This window comes from Stegodyphus dumicola, chromosome 10 (genome assembly GCF_044657685.1).
Source record: "Stegodyphus dumicola isolate Sdum_Otavi_A_Nest chromosome 10, ASM4465768v1".
Classification (NCBI taxonomy): Eukaryota; Metazoa; Arthropoda; class Arachnida; order Araneae; family Eresidae; genus Stegodyphus; species Stegodyphus dumicola.
This window is the reverse complement of record NC_140777.1, coordinates 20,859,909-20,885,500: the sequence shown is the minus strand read 5'-3', so window position 1 is coordinate 20,885,500 and position 25,592 is coordinate 20,859,909. Positions and strand designations below refer to the sequence as shown.

The 25,592-nt window shown below is 34.5% G+C and overlaps 1 protein-coding gene across 1 annotated transcript in view; it reads left to right on the top strand.

Annotated features, from left to right (window-relative positions):
- The first annotated feature begins 24,160 nt into the window (after window positions 1-24,160).
- The window catches only part of LOC118189138 (uncharacterized), a 154,053-nt gene continuing 152,621 nt past the window's right edge, over window positions 24,161-25,592 (top strand). The window contains exon 1 of the mRNA XM_085825093.1: window positions 24,161-24,500. Within this exon, the coding sequence (XP_085681219.1) occupies window positions 24,161-24,500 (340 nt within the window). The remainder of the gene's footprint in view (window positions 24,501-25,592) is intronic.

The following is a 25,592-nucleotide window of genomic DNA, read 5'->3' as shown; positions in this document are numbered from 1 at the left end:
ATTTGAAGGACGTTTGTTTTTCAACAGTACGATGCAAAAATTTAAATCGTGGTACAGAATTTCATGTTATGTCATAAATGGAAAATTTCAAAGTGTTTCTTTCAACTGAATCTGTTAAAAACTACTTCAGAAAATCAGTTTCAACCGAAGACGTTCTGAATATTTAATTGAAATGATAGACATTTAAGGAAATTGGTTTGATTATCGATAGATGGCACTAGCATCGCGAGTAAAACGATTTGTGTCCTTTTTTTTTCGCTTCCGCCGATGAGAATAAATATTACGCAAATATTAAATATCTTTCTTTATAAAAAAAGGGGGGGGATTTGATGTCGATCATTTCACCCGCAATGCTTTTAACCCCGAAGAAAATCGCTCTTTCCTTTGAGCCCACGCCTGCAAAACGTTTAGCTTTAAAAGGCGTTCGGTATCATTGAAAATTATTAATTAATCAAGAAAATTAACAGTTACTTCACTATTTTACTCGGTAGAAATGCAAACGAAAAGAATTGTATAACAATCCTAAGAAAATTTTAACAAACATGTATATACGTAAAAAAAAGCAAATTTAAAGTTAAAATAATTAAAAAAATGTGCAAACATATGAAAGATTTGGTACTTTTCCGTTTTGCCGGCACAAGCGAAAAAGTCGCCAATAATGGTACAACCGATGCCAAACGGAATATTCTCGCTGGTAACCTTTTACGCTTCATTCAGATAGTTCAGTTTTATGTCTAAGGCCATTTTCGGCAATTAAATCAATTAGGATGCAATCACACCGCTCACCTGAAGCCGAAAATATAGAAAAGGTAAAGTCAAGGATTAAATTCATCCATTCTAATGAGAATGCATTAGCGAAGTAAAGCACTGCAGTTTTACATAATTTCTGAGTAAGCTATTCGTACGAATTGAAGTATTTCTTACATTTAAACTTGTGTTCCAACTTAAGATTTAACTTGAAATTAATGTAGATAATTACTGAGAGCATTATATTTTTGTAGAGTAGTATACGTGAGATGAGATCGCTTGGGGTCACGTGATATGAACCGGCGAAACAGGATGTTGAACCATGAAAGCATAGTAAATTCTTAAATTAATGTCTTTATATAAATTTATTGTCTTTATTTATTGGCTTTTTATAAAATTTTAAGCGATAATAAAATGTTTATGCCTTCAAAAAAGAATTCTTAGGACTAACATTTTTTTAATATTTTTTGTGTGTATAATGTATGTTGTCGCCAGTAATGTCTGCTTGGCGAGATTTGCGCCGGCGAAACGGAAAAGTACCAAAGATTTATTTTCGAATTAATTTACAATATCATTTAAATTCAGATAGCATAAGTAAATCAAGTGTAAAACCAAACCATGAAAATAAATTCACCAATTTATCAAATTAAAATTAATCTAAAAAATTTAAAAAAAAATTGCATAAGTGAATGACCGTTGAGCAGGCAGGACTTATCAAGGGGAAGTTGCCTCCGAACCTAACTCGTCAATCATTCAATTCTTGTTTCGTCATTCGTGCAGGCAAGGGTAAAAGTCAAAACCAACAGTAAATACATAGTGAAGAATGTCCAAAAAGAAATACCAATAAAGTTTTACCTTGAGAAATTAGCAGTTAAAAATTAAAGGTCTAAAAGGAAAATACCAATAATGAAGTATTTTGAGAAATAAGCAATGTAAAGTGTAGTATTAAATTAAATTTAAAAAAAAATTAAATTTTCCAGAAAAATTAATTTAGAAACCAATGCATTTTAGAAACCCTTGTCTACAGAAACCTCCCCGACACGAATATGCATATCAATCAAAAAGAAACTGAAAAGGAACTAGACATAATTTATATAAACCAATAATTAATTCGTAATTTATAAAAAAACAAATATATACTTAAAAATATAATTGCATATCTAGAAAATACTTAAATACTTAAATAATAAATTAAAATACTTAAATAATAATTAAATTTGTATTTAAATTCAATTTATTCTTTTGAAACAATCCTAAGAAAAGTCACATACACACGCACACACACAAAAGAAACATGTTTCAAAAGTGTTAAAATGTTAAAATCGTAATGACGGAGAGAAACGAATAAAACGTGATCTGATGGTCTCAGATATTTTACAGAATGCCCCAAGAAAATCGTCCAAGTGATAAAAAATACTGCTCAGTTTTGTTAATTTTACATTTTCATTCAATGCAGCCGATTTTACAAATTAAATATTTTAACCTTTTCCAATACGTGCGTCATTTTTTTCGTTTAATGAAAAGTAGAATGATATAACTAAATTTATTCAATAGCAATAGCACAGTACTAGACTTAACATCTCTCACTAAAATGCATTATATTTCATCCTAAATTAAAATTTTGATTACACGGCTCTTTTATCATTGCTTTGATGATGCATAAAGTACTTTAATACTAAATATCTTCTAATTAAAGTATTGTTTGTAATTATTATTAGCCACGACACTCAGCTTAAATTTGTCTTAAACAGTAAATCCTTGCCGAACGCGGAGTTGGGGAACGCGATTTTACGTCTACGCGTTATATTGTTTTCATTTAATTTGTCCAATGCGAGAATTTCAGTTACACGCGGTACGCTTCAGACTCGGCCGTGTTTTATAGCTCTCTTTAATGAGTGGTTTTGAAAATTCATTGATTAAAAAAGTCAAACATTACTTAGAACAGCAAAATCTGAGCATTAAAATTCTTCTAATTCTCGACAACACTCCAGAACACGGTGCTAAAGCCTCTCTTACGATATAAAAATACCTTTAATCGCAAGCTGATCATTCACCTATTTTCAATCAGTATAATTTGTTTACATTGAAGCCTTTGTCGTCGATGAGGTGTAACGACTTCTCATAAACAAATTGGTAAATGATGAAACACCATTTATAACGTTCCGCTACAGCCGTATGTTTATACGGCTACTACGACAATTCAGACGGAGCTACTCATCTTTAAATTTTTTTCTAGTTTATTCGAATGATTACTTTGTGATGCTGCAATTTTTACAAACAAGTATGTATGCTCATTTCCAAAACCATCATTGGTGACAAGAACATAGGTACCATAATCAGCTCATTCTTCACAGACCATGGCTCATTTCCATCGTATATGCATCGTTTCAGCATTGAAGGGAATAATTTCTACCGATGAGACGCATCTGATGATTCAGATTATTATATTTTTATATATACATGTGTAATATACTACAGGCGTCAGGGGACATTAACACCCACATTATAATTTAATAGCATCATAATGAATTAGTCCAGAAAACAGTACAGTAAAGTATACATAAGCTTGTATGCACGATCAAATATTTTAACTTCTATTATGCCCACTAATGTATACGGTATTTAACTAGTTACCTAAATTCACTTTTACTAAGCTGTTCTGAGGCAACGCACGCAGCATGCCATTTAAATAGAATTTATTCACATTTTATACATTGCTGAGTTTGATTTGTCGGAACTGCTACAATGATTTCTTCAATGCTGCAAAGATTTTTTAATTTTTCCTTGCTAAATAGAAACTAGAGATAACGCAATAAAGGTTATTGTAACTGTGTTAATTAGCTTAAGAAAAAATTAGAGCCCAACTTCGTTTCTGTCCTGTTACGAAGTCTTTACAATTAAATAATGTCCTAAAATCATCGGAAGATATGATCATGTTCGATATATATCCGAATCCTTATATATCGAATCAAAACGGTGCAATAGAGTTGTTCTAAAGAACATTTTGATTTTTGTAAACATATGTGCACCTGCATAATAAACAGCTTTGACATAAATACTTCTCCTCTCCTGTAACTATCTTGATAAATTCAGAAATTCGAATAGGTTAAAAAAGATTTCGTTAAAAATGTGTTGAAATTTGATTAAGTTAATGACTAACCATTTCATAAATTGTGATAATTTTCAAGCGATATCCATAACAAAGTAACCAAGATGATTAAAATAGCGTGAACCACTTCATAATATATTGTTATGTTTTGTGTAAATACCAAAATTCAAAATTTGTTTGCAGCTGAGAAGTTTAAGACCAAATTTATGTTTCTGATTCTTAATTTTCCATTTAAAATCTTATTCATTTATGCTTTTCAGTTTGAATAATAAGTAGTCCGAAAATATATTGAAGTTTTTGATTGAATTCTAGAATTAAATAATATTCCTTCCAATAAATTTTAGTTAAACATATTTTCATTAACAATACACATAGAGTAATCTGAATTCTATTATGGGCACCACCTCTTGTAAAGAACCATCTCTGAAAGTGACCAATATGTCTAAAAATTTAAAAAAAAAAAAAAAAAAAAAGTATTGATTATTATAATATTATTCTGTAAATACTCCATAAACCGACTAAGACCATCAAATAAGTCTTAAGGATAGAGTCTATGGGTCTAATTTCGCTACTCAACAAAAATACTTTGCGTATTAATTGAATAAATTGTACAGTCATTACGGTTTCTTTTTACGCGAGAGACCTGAAAAATGAGCAATGCCCTCGCTGAGACTTGAACCTGGACCTCTCGAATGCGCGCGCAGTACGCTACCCCTACACCACCAAGGCATGCTGGAAGGATGGAGAGAGAACCCATTTAAAGGGCGATTGGGGATTTTTAGTTCGGGTGGCCACCGTAGTGTCATTAGAATTTTTTGATGTCAGGAACGGGGAAAATGTGCAATGCTCTTGCTGGGACTCGAACCTGGACCTCTCGAATACGCAGAGTGTGTTACCGTTACACCATAAAGGCATGCTGGAAAGAGGAAGAAATTACCTTATAAAATTAATTACGTTTTCAATTCTTACTTTAACAAAAAATCTGATGTATACACCACATGACTTCCTTTTATTCGAATATTAAATTATACGCATTTTTTCTTGCATTTCATTTAAACTTATTGGATTGAATTAAATCTACTTCGCCGACAGCGCATAAACCACAATAGAATAAATGCATTCTTTAAAATTCACTCTAGTATTTATTTACCATAGCGACACTCTGGCGCTAGATTCACTTAACAGCATTAATAATTATATAACAGTTAACTTATATAATAATTATATAACGGAAACTAAGTTAACTGTTATATAATCCAATAATTATATAACAGTTTAACGTATATATTTCGCTCATATTATAACTCATAATGCACGAAATTTATATCATTTAAAGAATAGAATTATCTAATCGTTGCCACATGTTCTATTCAAATACTATAATAAAGCTAGAATTATGTATAAAAGAAATTAAGAAAACAAAACAAAAAAGAAACAGTTTTTCACAGACGATTGAGTATTTCTCATTTAATTAATTCAGTTCTCACTTCGCGAGAAGGCAAAAATACATAAAAACTCAAAATATCTATATTAAAAATTACGAAGTTAAATCTCAAACGCTTATTTCCTCGAAAAAATTCCAGAAAGAATTAAGCATGATTTAATTGGCAATAATAAATGAATGCGTTATCTTTGTTGTTGCGAAGCTAAGTTTCTCTAGATTGGCAACAAATCCACTAGTCTCCTGTTTCAAATGTAAACATGAATGGCCGCCATTAAAAACAGGCTTAGCGGCAATTAAACAACTTTAAAATTGCTGATAATTCTAAAAATATTGCACACAGATTTACTAAAGGCATAAAATCCTTACCCAGAAGATAAAAACAACATAATTCAATCATTTTTAAAGCAAAAAATGTACAATTTACAAACATATAAGAGTAAAGAAACGGAGATTACTGAGCCGGGTAACAAAGTGGATATATATATATAATATATACGTTTGGCACGGCCGATTGCAACCAAAATACGAGGTGCACATCTACATGTTATAGTAGTCCTATATACAAACTTTCAACGTTCTGAGGCTACTCGTTTTTGAGTTATGCGAGATACGTACGTACATATGTTCGTACAGACGACACGAAAAATTCTCTTCAGAAGTCATTTTAAAGCAGTTTTATAATTTTTTTGAAGGAAACGAGTGTTTTATTCTGCCCTTACGTACAGATATCACGCAAAAACATCGTTCAGTTGCATTCGATAGCGGTCAAAATGGATATTTTCGTTGAAATATGCTGTCTGAGACTTTTCGCGATTACAATACTTCCTTTTTACTTCGTACAAGGAAGTAAAAAACTCTGTTACGGAAAACAGCAGTTAACTATTTCAAAATCATCGATTTACGTAGCATTTTATTAGAGTATTGGAATTTATCACATGGACTCGATTTGGCGTTATGATACAGCACTCTTTAAAATAAGTACTGCAGTTTATCATATAGACTCGATTCGGTGCTATAACATAGCATTCTTTAAAATGCTTCATTGAAATGTTAAAATGTTCATGTTAACTTTTACATTTTCTGTCTACCTGTAGAGACATTAGGTATTTTTTTGGAGCCAGCGAGATGAAAAATTAGCAACCGCCTTCGCCGGGAATCGAACCACGGACCTCTGAAATACCTGCCCAGCGTGCTACCGTTACACCACGAAGGCACGCTAGGGAAGTGAGAGAAATACCTTATATACTCAGTTGATAATGTATCACAATCACATTCAAAGTGGTGCCGAAACAATACTTTTCATTTTCTGCCGTTATTTCAGACAATCGTGTTTCTTTCAAAATTTTTTGCACTTAAAAACCGATTGGAAATCTTGCATAAGGAGAAGAGCTTAATGTAAACTAAGCTATTTAGCTCAAGAAATAAAGATATTTATTTGCAAAAGATAAGAGCATATAATATCATGTAAGAATATTACGTAAGATTAGATTTAATATAAGATACAGTGCTTGTATGAGATTGTTCATCTGTGTAAGACTGCATAATTTATGCAAGATTAAAAACAGTAGACATTTATTTGAGAAATAAAATATGTGTCTGATGAAACTGACTCTTTTAGCTACCTCACACGTAATAGGCAAACATACATTCTTCATATATTTATCAACGTCATTATTTTTAAGAAGCACAAGAAATCATGCTGGAAGAAGACAGCTTAGCAATCGTAGAATCGTTGCTCCTTTAATCGAAGATATATATTTTGCTACAAATGAAAAAAATTAAGTCGTCATCTGGGAAATAATTAAAGGATATATTTATCTTACGGCTTTTAAACTGTATAAGCTATCATTTAAGTACTTTAACCAGATATTTTATATTAACTCCTTCACATCCAAACCGCCCGACGCGGCCCTACATTGAAACAACCAGAACCGCCCGAAAACGGCCGAGATTGTAATCTTCTTTTCTTCCCTCCCCCTAAGGTAAGCAGTTGCATGTGCACTTTCCCCAAACGCATTGTATCAGTTTACTGCAGACAGCTTGTCCTAAGAGGTTTTATTATCTTTTGGCTGATCGTGACATTTCGTTGTTGATTCTTTTGTGGTACAGTATGCTTTTAAGGTTTAAACAGCAATAAAAGAGCAGTTTAAAAATTTACGGATTATATTTATGTTTAAACAATTTATTCCTTCCTATAAAAGTAACGGAAATAAACAAAATCTCAGTCGTGATCATAACAAAGCCGGAAAGGCTTGTTGATCTGAATTTCAGAATAGTTTTATAAAGAACGGAGTCAAAGGCTAATGGAATCTTTGTTAGAAAGTACAAAGGATGTCATTGGAAATCTTCACACCTATTTTCTGCGTTAATGGACGGGGAGGGGAGGAAATTGCTGTGAAATTGGAAAAGTATTTCGGGCGGTTCGGGTATTTTGAGGATACAGCTTAGCGAAGGGCCTGGAATTTCGAAGAGTTAATATTCATTCCTATCGATTTCATTTCCATTTTCCTGCCAGAAGGTAAAATTGTAGCTCGCGAGATATTCCAACGAGATAGAAAGAAGAGGATATTTATAGGAAGGTTTCAGAGGATAGAATCAAAGCGCGTTCTGCCTGCTTAAAGGCCACGTTGTTAATTATGATTCTCTCACGATTAGTATTCTCAACATTAGGCTTGTTACGCCGACCGTAGGTCAAAGACAGCTTGCGCGTTATTCCAATTGTGAAGCCGTTAGGCTCACTTACTTTTATTAGCTTTAGTTAGATCATCAATTATCTTTAATTTAAGACATAATTCTTAGCTTCTGTGACCCCCCTCGAGGGTCGACGTAGCGGACTCTGCGAAGCTACTGGCTAGGATCTGTACCCAGGCATTCTCGCCCACGGGAGTATACAAATTGCGAACTCAGTGGTACTGAAGGCCCGGAAAAGGTCACTTGTTAGGAGGCCCGTGGATCTGGCGCGTTCTAGAGCAGATGGCTCTAGCAGCCCGGAAGGGGTGCCTCGGGTTTGCTGGGTAATGTCCCTCTGCAACGGGCAGCCCAAGTAGGTACCAAATAGACGACCAGCGTTGCCGTATGGTGGCTTGAGTCAATCCTCGCCAAGGTGCGGGGAAAGGGATTGAACCCTTGGACCTATTCTGAGAGTGGATTGGCCCCGCAGTACCGGCACCTTGCAAGGCGGAAGCATGTAATCTACTTAAAGCTACACTCAAGAGCCAAAACATTATGACCACCTCTCAATAACGAGTTGGGCCACCTTTGACGCGCAACACAGTTTCAACTCGCCTTGGCATGGATGCCACAAGTCCTTGATAGATCGCCGGAGACAGATTGTACCAGATGTTGTAGCAACGGTCACGCAAATCTGAGATATTGCGAATTGGTGGTCTTTGACCTCTGAGCTGCCGTCCCATGACATCACAAATGTGTTCTATCGGATTGAAATCTGGTGAGTTAGGCGGCCAGGACATTAACTGGAAATCAGCATCATGTTCATGGAACCACTCCAACAAAGTTGTAGCCTTGTGACACGGGGCGTTGTCCTGTTGGAACATTCCATTTCCAGCTGGAAAAACAGAGGCCATGTAAGGGTGCAACTGGTCCGCAATGATGTTCAGATACCCTGTAGCATTCATAGTCTGCTCTACCACAACCACGGGTCCCAGAGACGCCCAAGAGAACGTCCCCCAGAGCATAATACCGCCACCCCCCTGTGCATGACCTACTATGCATTGAGGGAGCAACTGTTCGCCTGGAAGAAGGCGTATCCTGACACGGCAATCGCCGTGATGAATGACAAACCGTGATTCATCTAACCAGGCAACTCTCTCCCACTGATCCATGGACCAGTCGCGATGTTCCCGGGCCCAACGCAGGCACAGTTGGCGATGACGCTTGGTCAGCAAAGGCACACGAGTGGGACGTTTGCTGCGTAGCCCCATATTCAACAGTGTCCGCTGAACAGTGTGCTCCAATACCTTTCTACTTGGCCCTGCATTGTATTCGGCTGTCAGCCGAACCACTGTCTGGTTCCGGTTTTGCTTCAGCATGCGAGTCATTCTCCGACGACCTTTTTCTTTGATAGCGTGTGGACGTCCAACAGCATGTCGTCTACTGCTGGTTTCACCGTCATTCATCCACTTTTCATACGTACTAACAACTATAGATCGCGAACAACCCACGAGTCGTGCAGTTTCGGAAATACTTGTTCCGAGCCTTCGAGCCATTACAATCTGCTCTCTATCAAAGTCGCTTAGATCCGCAGCCTTTCCCATCACACACAGAAGTAAGTGAAAGAATGATTCTTCAGACTCTCCAGCAGCAGTTAAATACCACTTCCACCTGATCACGTGCCTTCCACGTCATCCAGGCGCGTTCATCGCAAAATGTAGGGCTGGTCATAATGTTTTGGCTCTTGAGTGTAGTTAGCTTCTGTAAGCACGAGTTGGTAGCAACCGTTAAACTTTATTTAATTAAAGGGACCTTTACACACATTCTCTACCTCTATGGTACTTACAAGGCATAGTGGTACTTCGCCACTGCTCTTTTAGGGTTCTGGAACTAGTGTATGCTCCTTAAGAAGACTGTTTTAAAACAAGAAGTGATTAAGAAAACTACATGATCATTTAAGCTTTCAAAACGCACAGCCACTCCAGTATTTCAGAAAACTAACTATAAGATAAACGTTTCTTTATTTTGTTGTTGCATTGTTTATCTTAGCAGTTAATTGTTAATCTTATAAATAATTTATAATACTCTTCTTTTATTTCGGTATTTGTCTTTAATAATCATCAAGACTCTTGAAGATAAAGCGGTACTATTCGGTTTCGAGGGCCGTAAAAGATCGCCAAACTATTGTTGATGCCAATGCTGCCCAAAATAATTGCGGCAACCCTAATAATTGCGGCAAGAAAGGCAGTATAATAGTAAATAACTATCTAAGATTGATGTTTTAATTTAGATGAAAGTTAATTTCATATAATACTTTTCTTATTATTATAATTTATATGAAAAAGGCTAAACATGACTGAATGGAAGCATGAGAGTAAATAACTATTCCAGATCATTATTATAATTTATATAAAAATTGCTAAACATAACTGAATGGATGCCTGCATCGCTATTTCGCTACCGACTTATCGCTAAAGCATAATTTCATCTCGTTGGTCGTTCAAACGCAATTTTCTATAATGAATGATGCCTTTTCTTTGAAAATATTCAGAATCGGAATTCAGAAAGGCAGAATCGCTCACTTATTTGTTTACCGCTTTTTACAAGGGTAAAAAAAAAAATTGGACTACTTTTGTAAATTTTATTTTACTTTTTAAATGAAAATAAGTCGATGTGTACATAGATAAAGTTAAGGGGGTGCGCAGTGCCATTTTTGTGCAATTCTGGGATTTTTTTTTTTAAAGTGAAAATAGGTCGATGTGCACATGGATACCGAGTATGTGCAATTCTTAAAAACGCGACAAGCAGTGAGTGATTCTGCACTTTACCCAAAATTCTATTGCACACTTTCCGTCATGGGCAATTCCCAAATTGTTAAATCCATAGGATATAAAGAAAGGATTTAAAATCAGAAAAGGACTTAAAATCAAAAAAGGATTTAAAAATTAAACTAGCATTTCAATGGCGTCTTAAGAATTATAGAGCTATATAAACTTAGGCAATCTGAAACCAACGCGCGCTGTTAAATGGAAGCGTTTGCTAGATTTGGCACTTTTGCGCATACGTTTTCGCTGCAATTTTTTTACGGCCCTCAAAACAGAAGAGTACCGATAAAGCTATTATACAGATTGATAATCATCCTTACCGATATTTTCATATTAAGTTGCAAGTGCGCTAGTCACCGTTTTCATTACTTAGTGGGCCCACCAGCGGCCGAGCGGTAAAGTCGCTGAATACTGGTAGTTCGGTCCAAGGTTCGAATCCCGCGAACGGGCTGGCTGCATGGGCGTTTTCGTGGTTTTCCCCATGTGTAACGTGTATACGAGCCAGTTCCTCTTAGAAATTCCTCCACGAAGGCATCCCTTCCCTTAGGCAGATAGCCCTCGAGGCTTTGCCATAATCACACACACACACACACACACCATTACTTAGATCCCGAAGGTCAGACGAGAATACGTCCATATGGCTGTAGAAAAATTATGTCATTTTCAGTTGTTGCCAAGTAGTTCAGTATCTGTACTATATTTAGCAAGGAAGATTTTATAACTAACGCAAATGATTTACAAGTTTTCAAATGTTTCAATAAATTACATATAATGTAGTTTTAAGTCTAAATATTGGATTACAAACTAATTTTCCTGCAATTTAAATACGTAGCATTATATTACACAAAGCTGCATTTGAAATAGCTGCCAGTTTATGTCCATTCCAATAACACTCTTTTTCGTAAGTGTAGTTTGATACAAGCAGGTTGGAAGCAGTACACTTTTTGTACTGGTTTTTGCTGTGAATCCAAAAGAAAAAGAATGTATAGTATTTGCTTTTTCAGGAAGATTATTTCATTGATCATGTGAAATAATCATTGCACAAAAATAACTGAAATTGCCAGGATAGAATAAGAAACTTTATAACTCATGACAAAATGTTAACAGAAGCTGCTAACAATTTACTATAGTCAAAATAATCAGATAGATTGTAAGGATCCTAAGTTTTACTAACGTTTATTTTGTTTTAAATCTTTACTATCACTTCTTATTTTCTACTTCCGGTCAGAATTAAAAGCTTTAACTTATTTATGCAAATTTGTCTTGCTAACGCCAAGTACTTAAGTTGTGGCTTTTTGCCAAGCAAGAGAGAGGAAGGAGTTATTAGAAGCAGGCCGCTTGCCATAGTAGTTTTTACTCGGTTGCTGGTGTCCTTCAAGGCCAGAGGTTTAGTCCTCTTGATAAATTCAAACGTATCGTAGTTTTAGCAGCTCTCTGTACTACATACGGATTTTGTTAAATAACGGCCAATCTTAAAATTAGGCATTTGTATATTAATCCAAAGTTAGTTTTAGTTAGAGTTTTAGTTCGTAGTTTTATATTCATACGTTCAGACCACAAGTGGTTGGTCTCTGTATTTCGAAGTTCCGGAAATCTCTGTAAAGATAGAAAAATAAAGGGTTTCGTATACCCTTCCTGTGTGTATTGTCTACTTCACAATTTATTGAACATAGCTTGAGTAAGCTCCCTGTTCCGAGTCAGGACAGTTCATGTTTCCAAGGCAAGTAAAGAGGAACACAAGTCCTGATAAGATAACCATAATTTAACCATATGCAAAACATATAATATTATCAGAATGAATATTAAATGATAATAAAAGGGAAATAGAATAATATTAGGAATAAAATTTAAAACTTAAATATGTTAAATCTTTGCTAAGTGGTAACACATCGTTTATAAAGCGTCGAACTTACTAATCAATCTGTCATTACATTCACAAAAATCTGAAATAAATAAAAAATAAATCGAAATTCAAAATCTGGGCATTATTAAATAACATACTGTTGTAGATAAAAATAACTTTTAAGATAAAAATAACTTTTTAAATAACTTGCCATCTGCTATCGCTTGTTATATCATATTTTTCTTTTTACCTACACACGTAGTCAACCTAATAAGGGTGATAATGTTTCGATCCAAAACTTCAATAGTGAGTTTTCAGTGAATAAGCACAAATTAGGGTCCTCACAACAAATATTTACTATTTTTACAATGATGTCTGTCAGTGTGTATGTGTGGGACAATTTTTCGTCCAAAACAACTCACCAAAAATTTCTGTTTCCCGTATTTAAGACTTTAAAAATATTCATGAAAAGGGTTACATAGATTTTGAATAAAATTGGACAACTGCAAGCGGTATTTGAAGTCCGTGATATTTTTTGTTATACTGTAGATACATTGGGTTAATTCGAAGCAGAAGAGATGAAAAATGAGTAATTGCCTTGCCGGGACTCGAACCACGGACCTCTGGAATACTCACCAAGCGTGCTTACCACTACACCACGAAGGCATGCTAAGAAGGCTGGAAAAATGCCTTATATACTGTTTTTTTAAAGGGTAACTGGAGTTAAGGGGTCCAATCGCCAAATCCTGGTGGTGGAGAATCATCATCCACCACCCTTTTTTAGTTTGGGCGTCACTGTAGAGACATTAGGTTTTTTGAAGCAGAAGTCGTTAAAAATGAGCAATGCCCTTGCCAGGAGTCGAACCACGGACCTCTCAAACACGCGCCGAGCGTGCTGACCACTACGCCACAAAGGCATGCTAAAAAGGCTAAAGAAATACCGAAAGTAGTACTTCTCTTGAAGGCCATAACAGATTTGCAGCAATTAACACAACATAATGTTGCATATATTCTTAATTCGATGCCATCCTACAAAACCAAAATATTACATCTTTTTTAATATCCACTTAGTGAGCTAATACTAGCTAATAATTAACCTAAAAGGGAGATTAGTCTCGAAACACGATTTTGAGTTGATTTACTTTAAATGCCGTCCACTACATTTAGGTGGCCGTTAGTCACGGAAAACAGTTTCTTGGACCAAAGCCCTGAGTAACAAAATATATGACATATCATTATACACATTTCGCAATCAAAGATCAAGTCCAAAAAATTCCAAAAGTCCTTGAAGAGTTTTGGTGCATGTCAATGAAAAAGTGTGGTAGAGAAGAAACGAATCACTTTATTCAGCGAGCAGGGTTTCAGAGCATTAAGTAAGAAACACGGACTTTGATAAGGGGGATAAGGGAGTATTCAGTGTCAGAACTTTAGAAGGGAATAGCCGAAAAATTTGGGTGAGGTCGGTAGGGGGAGTTAATATTGATATAACAGGCTAAAGCAAGTTAAGCTATTTAGATTAAAAGGCTGCTCAGATATACTGAAGAGGACTAGTATTCTTTCCATACCAGTACCTGTTCCAAAAATCTTCGCTCTACATGTCTTGCATACTTAAATAAATTTCGTAATGTTTGTGTTACTGAGTAGGCTATGAATACCCTTGAAAAAATGGTTGAGTTCAATTATCATTGACACAGGTTTATGATCTTAAAGGGTTTGGGTTTGCGAAGAGGCTCGAGTGGTCCCCTTCCCAAGCTGAGTTAGCTTTTTTTCATCATTGGTGTTGGTGTTCGTAGATTCATATTGTCTCATGGCGACGGATTGAGCAGATTTAGAAATGGGATAGCAGCATTAGAATTAGGACGTCATTAGAATTGGGAATGAGCAGGTTCTCATGGGGAAGGAATGAGCGGGACAGTTTATTCATGACATTATGAGGTATTTCAAAGCCAAACCTGTAACACTTCGAGAGTTAAAGCTGGTTATTCTTTAAAGCATGGAAATAGGGTGATGTCATGTGCTGGGCGCATCACATTTTTTTTTTTTTTTTTTTTTTTTACGAAAGCATTTATGCATTTATTTTTACGTCTATGCATTTATTTTTATGTTAGTTTGTGATAGTAATTGTTTTATTACGTCACTTAATGTTTTTCTATTCTAAGGATTATGCTAATTTTACTAACAGTTAAATTTTGAGTTAAACTTCCTTTCCTATCGATTTTTACTTCAACTTACCCCTTCCGGCCAGAACGTAGTTTTAGAAGCATGTCTGAATGCTAATGAGGAAGAGCGGTATATAACCACGAAGTTCTACAATCTTAGAGAAAGATATCAGATATTCTGGCTGCACGCGTCCGCCTTTTTAGGCTACACTCTCGTAAGCTATTATCACTCTCGCCCGTACTTTAGGCCCTTGATAGCTTCGCAGTCAATTAGCGTTAAGGGGCTAACTCTGTTAGAATTTTGATAGCTTCGTCTATATCTCTTTACTTAAAATTAGTTTAGTTTAATTCTTAGTTTCTTAAGTTTAAGCCCAAGTGTCGGCTTTATTGTACAAATCCAAGACGGAGTTTTGTTAAACTTTAGTTGGAATAATAAAGGGTTATTTTACCCTTCTAACTTGTTGTTTCCTGTCATTCAAACTCAAGCGATTATTCGCTTATCAGTTCTTAAGATTCTTCACTTCCAACAGCAACTTAGAATTACACAGTGGGGAATCTTACAATATACAGAGCCTGGTTAAAAACCAACCCATATAAACCGACTGGGGTAAAGAAATTAATTGTACGTCAATTGTAAACTGAACATGTGACCTCTTTAGGCTGAAGGTCAGAAACATTTGAATGGCAATGTATAATAACGATAGCAAAATTTTAAATTTTTGATAATTAATAATACTCATTTGATAAAACTGTAAATATTATATTAAATTACTATCTAATAACACAATCAGAAAATTCATAAATACCATTTATAATCTTTCAGAGGATATTTTTAAACCCAGAAATCTCGGCGTATTTTTATTATTCACCGAAATATGTGGAATGTAAAAACTAACTTCAAATAGAATTTAATAATACAGTTAAGTAAAAGGGCAAATACCTTTCATAATCCCTTAGTGCATTTTCATAAGTCATTTATTTATTTATTTTTTAATCTAGAAATTTATGCGTATCTTTATCATTCACTAAAAACGTGTGGAATTTAAAAATCCACCTTTAAATACATATAAAATAGAATATTATAACACAGCTAGGAAAATTATAAATACCACTTTCTTAATGCTTTTTCATAATACATTTTTTAAATACAGGAAGGTACACGCATTTTTTTCGTTCGCTGACAACTGAAAACTAAATATTGACCTCCGAAATTAGAATAACTGTAAAACACGTTTCACTGCATACAAGAGACGTATGCAAAACAGCAATACTTTAGGCGTAAGCAAATTGTTTACTTTTTTTTTATTTCTTTAAGCAGGTCCCTACACCATTTCAGCTTGTAAATATAAAAAAATTCTATTTAAATATAAATAAATTATAATAACATCTTAAGTGAAGTAACAGTAAAATTTGTGTTAAAGCTAAATAATCTACTTTCGTGGATTAAACATAGATGGCGCCATAAGCGAAAACTTTTGTAACTGCCTGTATCCAATCGTGAAATATGCTAGTACGTTTAGAGGCTTTCCGTTGTTCATCTTTTGAAGACGTGTCTGCAGGGAACATTGGCATCTTTCACGCATGGTTTGCAGGTAAAATCTGGTAAAATTATAAAGAAATGTGAAAAAACTTTAGATAAAATCTTTTGCTTCTTAGCAATTTTACTTTTATGTTTGTATTTTTTATTGCAAACGATATACACTCATTTTATTGAAAGAAATATCCTTAGTATTTCATTAATTTATTCTTAGACGTGTGTTTTATAAAATTTATCATATATCCAAATTATAAATTTTGTTTAACTTTTCTGCCGTTGTATTTGACTAATTTATTTAATTGCCTCCATTTATTTACTACTTCATTTATGCCGATATATTTACATTCTATCGTTTTTGTATTTCTTCATAAAATTTATTGTATAACCCTTTAAAGTAATTTATTTACTTCTTTTCACTTTCTGAATATTAAGTAAAACGATGCAAATTAAATTTCCGAACAATGTATAAATAAGAGAAAATATATAGATAATTTTTATTGCATTATGTTCGTATTTATAAATAAATATATATATCTTCTCTAACTTTATTACAATATGACACTTAATAATCCATTAAGATTTAATGTTTCTGAATAGTTGCATGTAATATTAAGAGTTTACTGTAATTATGAATTCTTATTCTGCACATTTGTTTCCACAGAATTTTCAGTTATCTGCATTCAAATACTGAAATACGTATAATTTATAGAAATCGTGAAATTTTTTAATTTACCAGAAATGATGTATTTTTCTGTATAAAACTGCGAAGAGTATTGTAGAAAAAATATTGAGTTCTTTGCTATAGACTGCTAATATTCGCTGTGCTGTAAATGGTTTCGCTTGTCACAGAAGTGCTCTAAAAATTGTATGTGAAATCATGAAGTTTTGGCAGTTTATTATCTAAAGGGCATATCAAATAAAACCTGTAAGTTATTTTCTCTCATCCTTTAGCGTCTCATCTTAGTATAATTGGAAATAGTCTGGCTAGCGGTCCGGAGGACCAGAGTTTGAACCCCGGCGGGGAATTGCGCATTTTTCATGTTTCCTGCTTCAGCAAATCTAATTACTATACAAATTATTTGAACAATTAAATGACCCTTAAAAACCTATCTAGGACCAAAATGAAGTACCTGTTATTTCTTCCCTGAAATATGAATATTTCCTTCTCTTTTTAACTAATCAAACAAAGATTCCGCTAACATCTTCTAAATAATTAATAATTAATTTTAATTTTAATAACCATCTTCCTGAAACAAACAGTTATTTTCTTTGTATTTTTCCCCTTCTCAAGCGACTAAGTGAAAAAGATTATTGAATTTTGGCAGCATGATCTGGGTTCAAATCATGATAAACGGTTTGGGGGGAATAAGCGTTTTCGTAGATTTCCCTATGTGTAATGTGAATAAGAGTTGATTTTATTTAGAAAGTCCTCCACGAAGGCAACTCTGCTCTTTGGCAGATAGCTTTAGTGTGTTTTGCACTGGTGTAATAAACTCATATATTTTATTCTGTGATAATAAGACATCTCATAAATAAAGGATTCAGATCACAAAACTTGGAATAATAATAAAACATCATTTTAACATCGGGATTTTTAAATATAGATAGTTGGGTCAACGTGTTTCTTGAAATGCTAAAATATGCCTCTAAATTTATAATTCGGCTTTGAACGTTTCATAGAAACAAATTCAAGTTTTAATCTCAATTTTACGAATCTAATAGTTAAATGATTTTTTTTTAAATTATTGTAGCATTACTTCTGAAACTACATATTTTTCTTTCTATGATTTTTCATATTTTACAATTTACTAACTGTACGCATAGTTTCATAAGTTTCATGTGTAGGGTTTATATTTATTTTAACTAACATTTATTTTAAGTTTAAGCTATCTTTCCTGTCAAGCCCCTAGAATTGCCAATGCCAGAGTATGTAAATTAGTAGAATGCGCAGAGTATTCAAATTTTAGCAGAAGTAATTTGAGTTAAATAGAAGGTAAACGAGATTGTAAGTGTGCTTCTTGAATCACGAGCGTCAAGGCTGCTAGGTAGAAATTTAAGAACCGCGCGTTTCGGCCGGTGTGCCTATTTCGGCAGTTCGTTGAATCTTTCAAATTCTTAATCAGAAAGTTTGCTGAATCTCAGCTGTATCTTAGAACGCGGTAAAGTTAGTTACGATTATAGAGCCTCGTAGGTAGTGACTTCGTTATTTATTCATCCTGTCATTTATTTTTAATTGCATTTTTGTCTATTTTGTTCAACCGCCGGGTCGGCGTAGTTTGTGAGCGTCGAGTGAACGCAACTGTGATTTCTAAAATGAAATAAAAAGGGATTTAAACCCTTCTTAAGAGTTTGTGTAATTTCCAGTTCATAGCAGTCACTACTACTGTTGCTGACAAGTTGGGGCCTCCCAACATCATACATGATATATTCATTTGTTTATATTTTGATTTGAAAATGCAGCATCGATGCTTTATTGCACTCGATTTCGTTTAATTTTGACTTCTTCCTAACCCTAGCCAAGTATTCTTTGTGGCAAAAATTAGATTAGGGTCATGCTGTTACAAATAACAAGGATTTGGTATATATTGGTTCAAAAGATCTATAGTGCCAACATTTGTAATTCTTGAGCCGAGCTACTAATTCAGCTGAATAAATGTCTTAGATTTGCACTCTCCTTCCGTTCTATTTCGTGATCAGTTGATTTAAATACCTTTTTAGACCCGCATTTTCATTCTTTTCTAGATATGAATTTTCTAGATTCTTTGAATTGTTTATTTGATCGTTTCTGAATTTTAACTACCGTTTCGTTCTTTATATATGTATGCCACGCTTTGCCTTACCGCAGTTATATGGGTAATGAATGAATAATATTATCGTCATTGAAAAATATATAAATGATGAAACTGCCATTAAAACGTAACTTGTTTTGAATAGCTCTCACATTCAGTTACATTATTAAATATTATGTTTTCATAATTTGTAACATAAAAGAATTTAGGCAGTGATATTTGGCAGCAGTTAATTTATTTGTGATTTATGCAACATTTGGAGTTTCGCTAAAAACAGAACAGTTTTCAGCTATTTTCTGCACAAATAATTTATGCTATGAGCGTAAATATTTTAATTAATCTGTTTTTCTAATTAATAAGTACATAGGTAATTTAGAAACATTTATGGATTTTTTTAATACTGAGCGTCGGATGGACGTGATGAAGAACCTAATGAATATTTTTTACAGAGGGCATAAAATAAAGATGTGTTCTTTCTATAACGTTTAAGCGTTATTTTGTCTCATTTTAATATAATTACGTTAGATTGCTTACATTATAACACCTCATCTTATCTTTAAACTTCCGTAAAACTAGAATGGATAAACACCAACTTCAAGACACTTTCAATTCATAGCTTCAAAAAAGATAGAAACGAAATTCACATATCTGCGGACACGGGGTACCCCATTTTGAAGGCAAAAATTTCAATAATTCAGTATTTGAGAAACTATTCCGTAAACTAAGCCATTACAAATAGAATTTGGTTATGTTATGAGGTATGTTCTCCCTTTTTCCCGCATGCCTTCGTGATGTCACTGGAAGCACACTCGACAGGGTTCGAATCCCGGGGAGGGCATTGAACATTTTACACGTAGTCTGCTTCAAAGAAACGTAATGACAGTAGCGCCCGAACTAAAGGCTGGTGGACAATAAATAATTCGTCACCACCCGGATTGGCAACTGGATTCCCTAATCCGCAGTCGTCTTTTAAAAAGGGGAGTATATAAGGTATTTTCTCCCTTCTTCTTAATGAACACTAGTGAACTACTGTGAGTGTTTTATAATTTTCTTTTAAAATTTTTATTTTGACTCGCGGAACCCTAGGGTGTATGCTCGCACATACACCAGTAGTCCAGTTTTATATCCTTTTTATGAGAACAGTAAAATATCAATTCTATGTACACGGTGCTTGTTAGGGTCTGAAGAATTACTAATAGGTATCTAAATTTCATATTTCCCTTTTGCTGAGAACTGCAAAATCATGGATATATACCGATTTTTATGACACGCTTTTTAATTAGAATTATGAATAAGACTTCTGATCGATATCAAGTTTTCATTTTACCTCTTTTTTCTAGAAAACTGTAGAATTAGAACTTTTTTTGCAAGAATTTGTAAAGTCTTGTATTCTTAGGAAGCATAAACTACAGTCTTCAAAAAGACTATTAAGGAATTATCTTCTAATCTTGTGAAAAAAAACAAATGTCAGAAGAAGAGTTATAAGGTATTTCTCCCACTTTCCTAGGTGCCTTCGTGGTGTAACGGTAGCACGCTGGGCCGGTATTCCAGAGGTCCGCGATTCGATTCCCGGCGAAGGCGATTGCTTATTTTTCATCTTTCCTGCTTCCAATTAAACTTATGACTCTACAAGTGGCGTCCGAACTAAAAGGGTTGTGGATGATGATTCTGCGCACCCAGGATTTGGCGACTAGGCTCCCTAAAACCCTAGTCGCTCTTTAAAAAGGGGAGTATATAAGGTATTTCTCCCACTTTCCTAGCGTCTTTCGTAGTGTAACGGTAGCACGCTGGGCTGGTATTCCAGAGGTCCATGGTTCGATTCCCGGCGAAGGCGTTTGCTATTTTTCATCTTTTCTGCTTCCAATTAACCTAATGACTCTAGAGGGTGTATAAGACCCTTTTATTTGAACGCAAACAAGTAACACAGAGACGTAGCTAGGGTTTTCAGCGCCCGGTTAAACTGAAAATTTCACGCTCCCTCCTATTTGCCAAGAATGGAAAACATTTAATTCTATAATTTCGTAGCATCAGTTTGGCGCCCCTCCGATACTGCACCCAGGAACAGATGGCCCCTTTTGTCTCCCTCTAACTACGCCCCTGAAGTAACAATGACCCAGCTTGGGTTTACACAAGCCAACACTTCTGGCTAAACTTAAATACGTAATGTCGAACTAAAACCTTATTTAATAAAGGATAAAGTAGTGCGCAGGAAAGGCTTTGGTTTGTAGAAAACTGGCGAGACAAGCATTATGGCTAGAAGCACTCAATGCCACAAAATTAAATCATTAATAACTCACGGTACAACGTGGTTTCAAGTAGGCAGACATGCTGTAAAATTAACTTACGTAACTTTCGCTTAAATAGCACTTCTTTCTCTCTCAATCTGACTATCTCATTTACATTCTGGCATGAAAAGTGAGGGTGAAAAGAGAATGACAGAAAAGCACTTAAAATTAAATATTAGTTAAAATAAATAGATAAATCCTCACAAACTCTTAAGAACTTCTGATATATGCCGAGAATAGGAAACATCCTTCTTAGTTGGGAACTGAGAAAATATTGATAAAGAAGTCATATTTTCTGGCTGTATATATCTTAGCATATGATAAATCCACCTATAAATGTATAGTTTATATTTTCCAATATCTTCGATGGTTAGTGTTCTTATAACATTCAGATCTGAATATTTATTAGGAGAATGTTTTACCACTGCTTTATGTCGAAACATCGTAAATATATACATGAGTGCTATTTACTACTATGTATATGAAATACTAAGAAAGAAAATTAGAAAAAGGTGAAAGCTTAACTTGATTCAAACTTAAAAGTTAATATGCATGTAGAATAAAGTTTATGTACTTGTTAACAGCTGTCGCGTCGGGAAATGAAACGGGAAAATTGAGACTTGATTTCAATTAATATTTGGATCTTTTTAATAAATAAAACATTTTTGCCAATCAGTCTCAATTTACTTCCTGTTTGACGAAACGCGTTTTGGAATTAGCAGAGTTCGAAGCTCACCATGCATTTCCCTTCAAAAGTCTATGGTGATATTCGAATTAGGCTAATTTTCCATTTATCGCTACTTTGTTATTGCTTTTTAACATGAGATTTTTGTAGTATTTTTTCTAATATGTTTTGAGATAGTTTAAACTTGAGATGGTTCTACATGCATATTAACTTTTAAGTTTGAATCAAGTTAAGCTTTCGCCTTTTTCTAATTTTCTTTCTTAGGTTTCATATATATTGTGTTTTTACATTTTGAATTACAATTGGATTTTTGCTTTGTGGTTATACTACTTTGCAAAGGAACCGAAATATCACTTTAGCTTATAGGCAACAGCTTGAAGAATTTACTTTTTAGTGTTATTTCAAATTTTGCAACTCAATGCGCAAAATTCTTGACCTCACAGGTCCTTTATACATATAGTATACAAATATATATATATATATATATATATATATACAAATATGTGAAGGCGAAAATGAGTTTTGCAATTCTTGTTCGTGTAATATTTTGTTTTGCTGAATAGATACTGTAAATAGCTTTAATACAGCAAAGAAATACTGAATTAAAATTTATTAGACAATCTTAAGTCCCTTACATAAAGGAAGGATGGGGCTTTTAACTTGCATGAAAGTAAATGTAGTCATTAATTTATCATTTGTTTTTGAAATCTTTTTAATATTCAGTGCTTTTAAAGATTCATAACAGTAAAGTTGAAAATTTATATGCTTTATTTACAATTGTAAAAAACAAAGAATATTTAGAATTTTTTTTGAATTCCATTGAAATTTAATTTTATCTCTGCTAATTATTTTAGTGCTTTTTGTACTTTATGTTTATGTTAGCTAGTAATAACATCACCATTTTTTTTTACTGATTGTCAGGATAGTATTTTGTTTTATTGATTGTATTCACGTTTGTTTTACTTCTTATTCTAAAACTTAATAATAATTTATGATATTAATGATAAATATTCAATAAAAATTCCAGAATTTCAGAGAGAGGGAAAAGCGACATAAAGTGTTCTACAGGTACAATTGGAAAGATCATCGAATGTTGATAGTTAGTCTCATATTCGGTTGTTAACAATTTAATAGACTAAATATAAAGAGTTGTTTTTCCTGCCTGTCTCTGAAATGTTAATGAGAGCTATTTTTTGGGGGAATATCGCCAACGAAGTCATCTCTTCTTAAACAAACAAAATCAAATACTTTACCCTAAGTAATCTAGATCTGGAGTAAATTTTCTATTTATAAAGACGTTAATGAATGTGCAAATAAAAAGAAGACGGACATTGATGACATCAGACTATATTAGAACTATCCGAAAATGGAAAGAAATAATTCGTGGAAAACATTTTAAATCAAATTGCACCGCTTTCATGTGAGGGAAAGCATAAAGGTGTCGTATCCCAATTCCAGTTGGACTTGTCAAATGCACTCTTTTGCAAAAAAATCGAGGATCCAAGAAGGACTTTTGCAATCGTGACGAAATTTGGTAAGCAAAATCATCTTGATCGAACAAGTAAATGATCAAAGTTTCAAGGCAAATGAACAGAAACTGCGATCATAGCGCGCATTTCTAGTGTGCAATGTAATTCGCAAAGTATAAAACTAGTAACAGAGGCGTAAAATTCATCTTTTTTTTTTTTTTTTTTTTTTTTTTTTTTTTTTTTTTTTTTTTTTTTTTTTTTTTTGCTGTCATTGTAATTCCGTAAAGAAGTAACTAAAGATGCCATTACGACGATATCGAAGACCTTACAGACAACTAAACGACTTCAAACATGGTCGCATTGTAGGGTTGCGTGAAGTTGGGAAGTTGGGTGGTCATACCGGGCAATAGGCTGCCACCTGCAGCGTACAGACACTGCTGTGCAAAGATGTTGGCAGCAATGGTTGCTACAAGGAAATTGCTCACGAAATGAAGGCTCTGGAAGGCCAAGGATCACAAATGCGAAGCAAGATGGGATGATTATTCGCCAGGCCCGAACTGCCCCAACCGTACTGTCGACTATTCCACACACTAAAGCCATGTCTATAACTCCCGTGGTACCGTCCCACCATCTTACGGCGCTTGTCTCTGAGACGGGGCCTCTGAGACGTTTGCCCTTGACCCCACAACATCTGCGGAGTCGTCTGGAATGGTGTCACAGCCGATCATCATGGCTGCCATCAGACTGGCATCGTATGGTGTTCAACGATGAATCTTGCTTCAATTTTGAAGCAGAAGATCACTGTGTTTGTGTCTGGAGAGGACGGGGTCAGCGGTCGCAATCACCTTTTGTTTTACAAAGGCATACAGCTATAACCCCCGATGTGATGGTGTGGGTCGCTATTTCTTATGACAGCAGCTCATCTTTAGTCATCGTCCGTACATCCTTAACAGCTCAACGATATGTTTATACCATCCTGCGGCCGGTCGGTTGCATTACCCTTCATGGCACGTCATCCTGGGGCAGTTTTCCAGCAAGATAATACCAGGCCACATACCGCTCGCATATCTCTGGACTGTCCCTGTGCGGTTAATACTCTTCCTTGGCCAGCAAGGTCACCAGGCGTTTCACCAATCGAGCATGTCTGCGACAAGGTAGGCCGCCAGATTCAGGCACCTCAAAATATCGCAAATCTGGAGCGACAACTGATGAATGCCTGGCAGAATATGTCGCTGGATGACATTAGGAACCTCTACCACTCCTTGCCTCGACGAGACGAATTCAAGCATGTATTGCCGCCAGGGACGATTCGACCAACTTCTAATTTGAACATTCAATCCGTGATTGTGAGCCGTGAACGGGTACTATGACCTTGATTTTTGAATCATTTTATTATCTGTGTATGAGCTATACACATATTCAATTTCATAAAAAACAACAGTTTCCTTCATGGTGAATCGATGTTTTTGCAAAAGAGTGTACATCTGATAGCAGTTCTACTAATTTCACTAGACAGCAGACACATTTTGAAAAGAAAATACGTAGATTAGTTTCCTTATACATATATGTATCACAAAAAGTTTAATTATAATCAAAACGAAGTAGCCCTCCCCCCCCAAAAAATAATCAGCTACTAATATCATATTGTTAAAGCAAAATGTTTTGTAGTCTTCAGAATTTTCAGTTTTTATACGATTCAAAACTAAACACTGTTGAGTAGAATAATGTTTTTAAACTCATTATCTAGAAGAGCAATAACTGCAAATTGATGTGGTTAACATATGTAAAAGAAGTAAAGAATATCTAGGAATATTTTAATACATCACCTGAAACAAAATTTTATTTTCTGAAAAGATTTTATTAGCGGCTTCAAAAATTGCTTTTTTGTTAATTACGCAGCAGTTTTATCATTTGTTGCTCAATGTATTTAAAACCCCAAAACAGCTTTTTACTATTTTCTCTTTTTTGTTTTCATTTCGAAATATGCATACACAAAACAAAATACGCCGGCGGCCAAAGTTATAAAAATC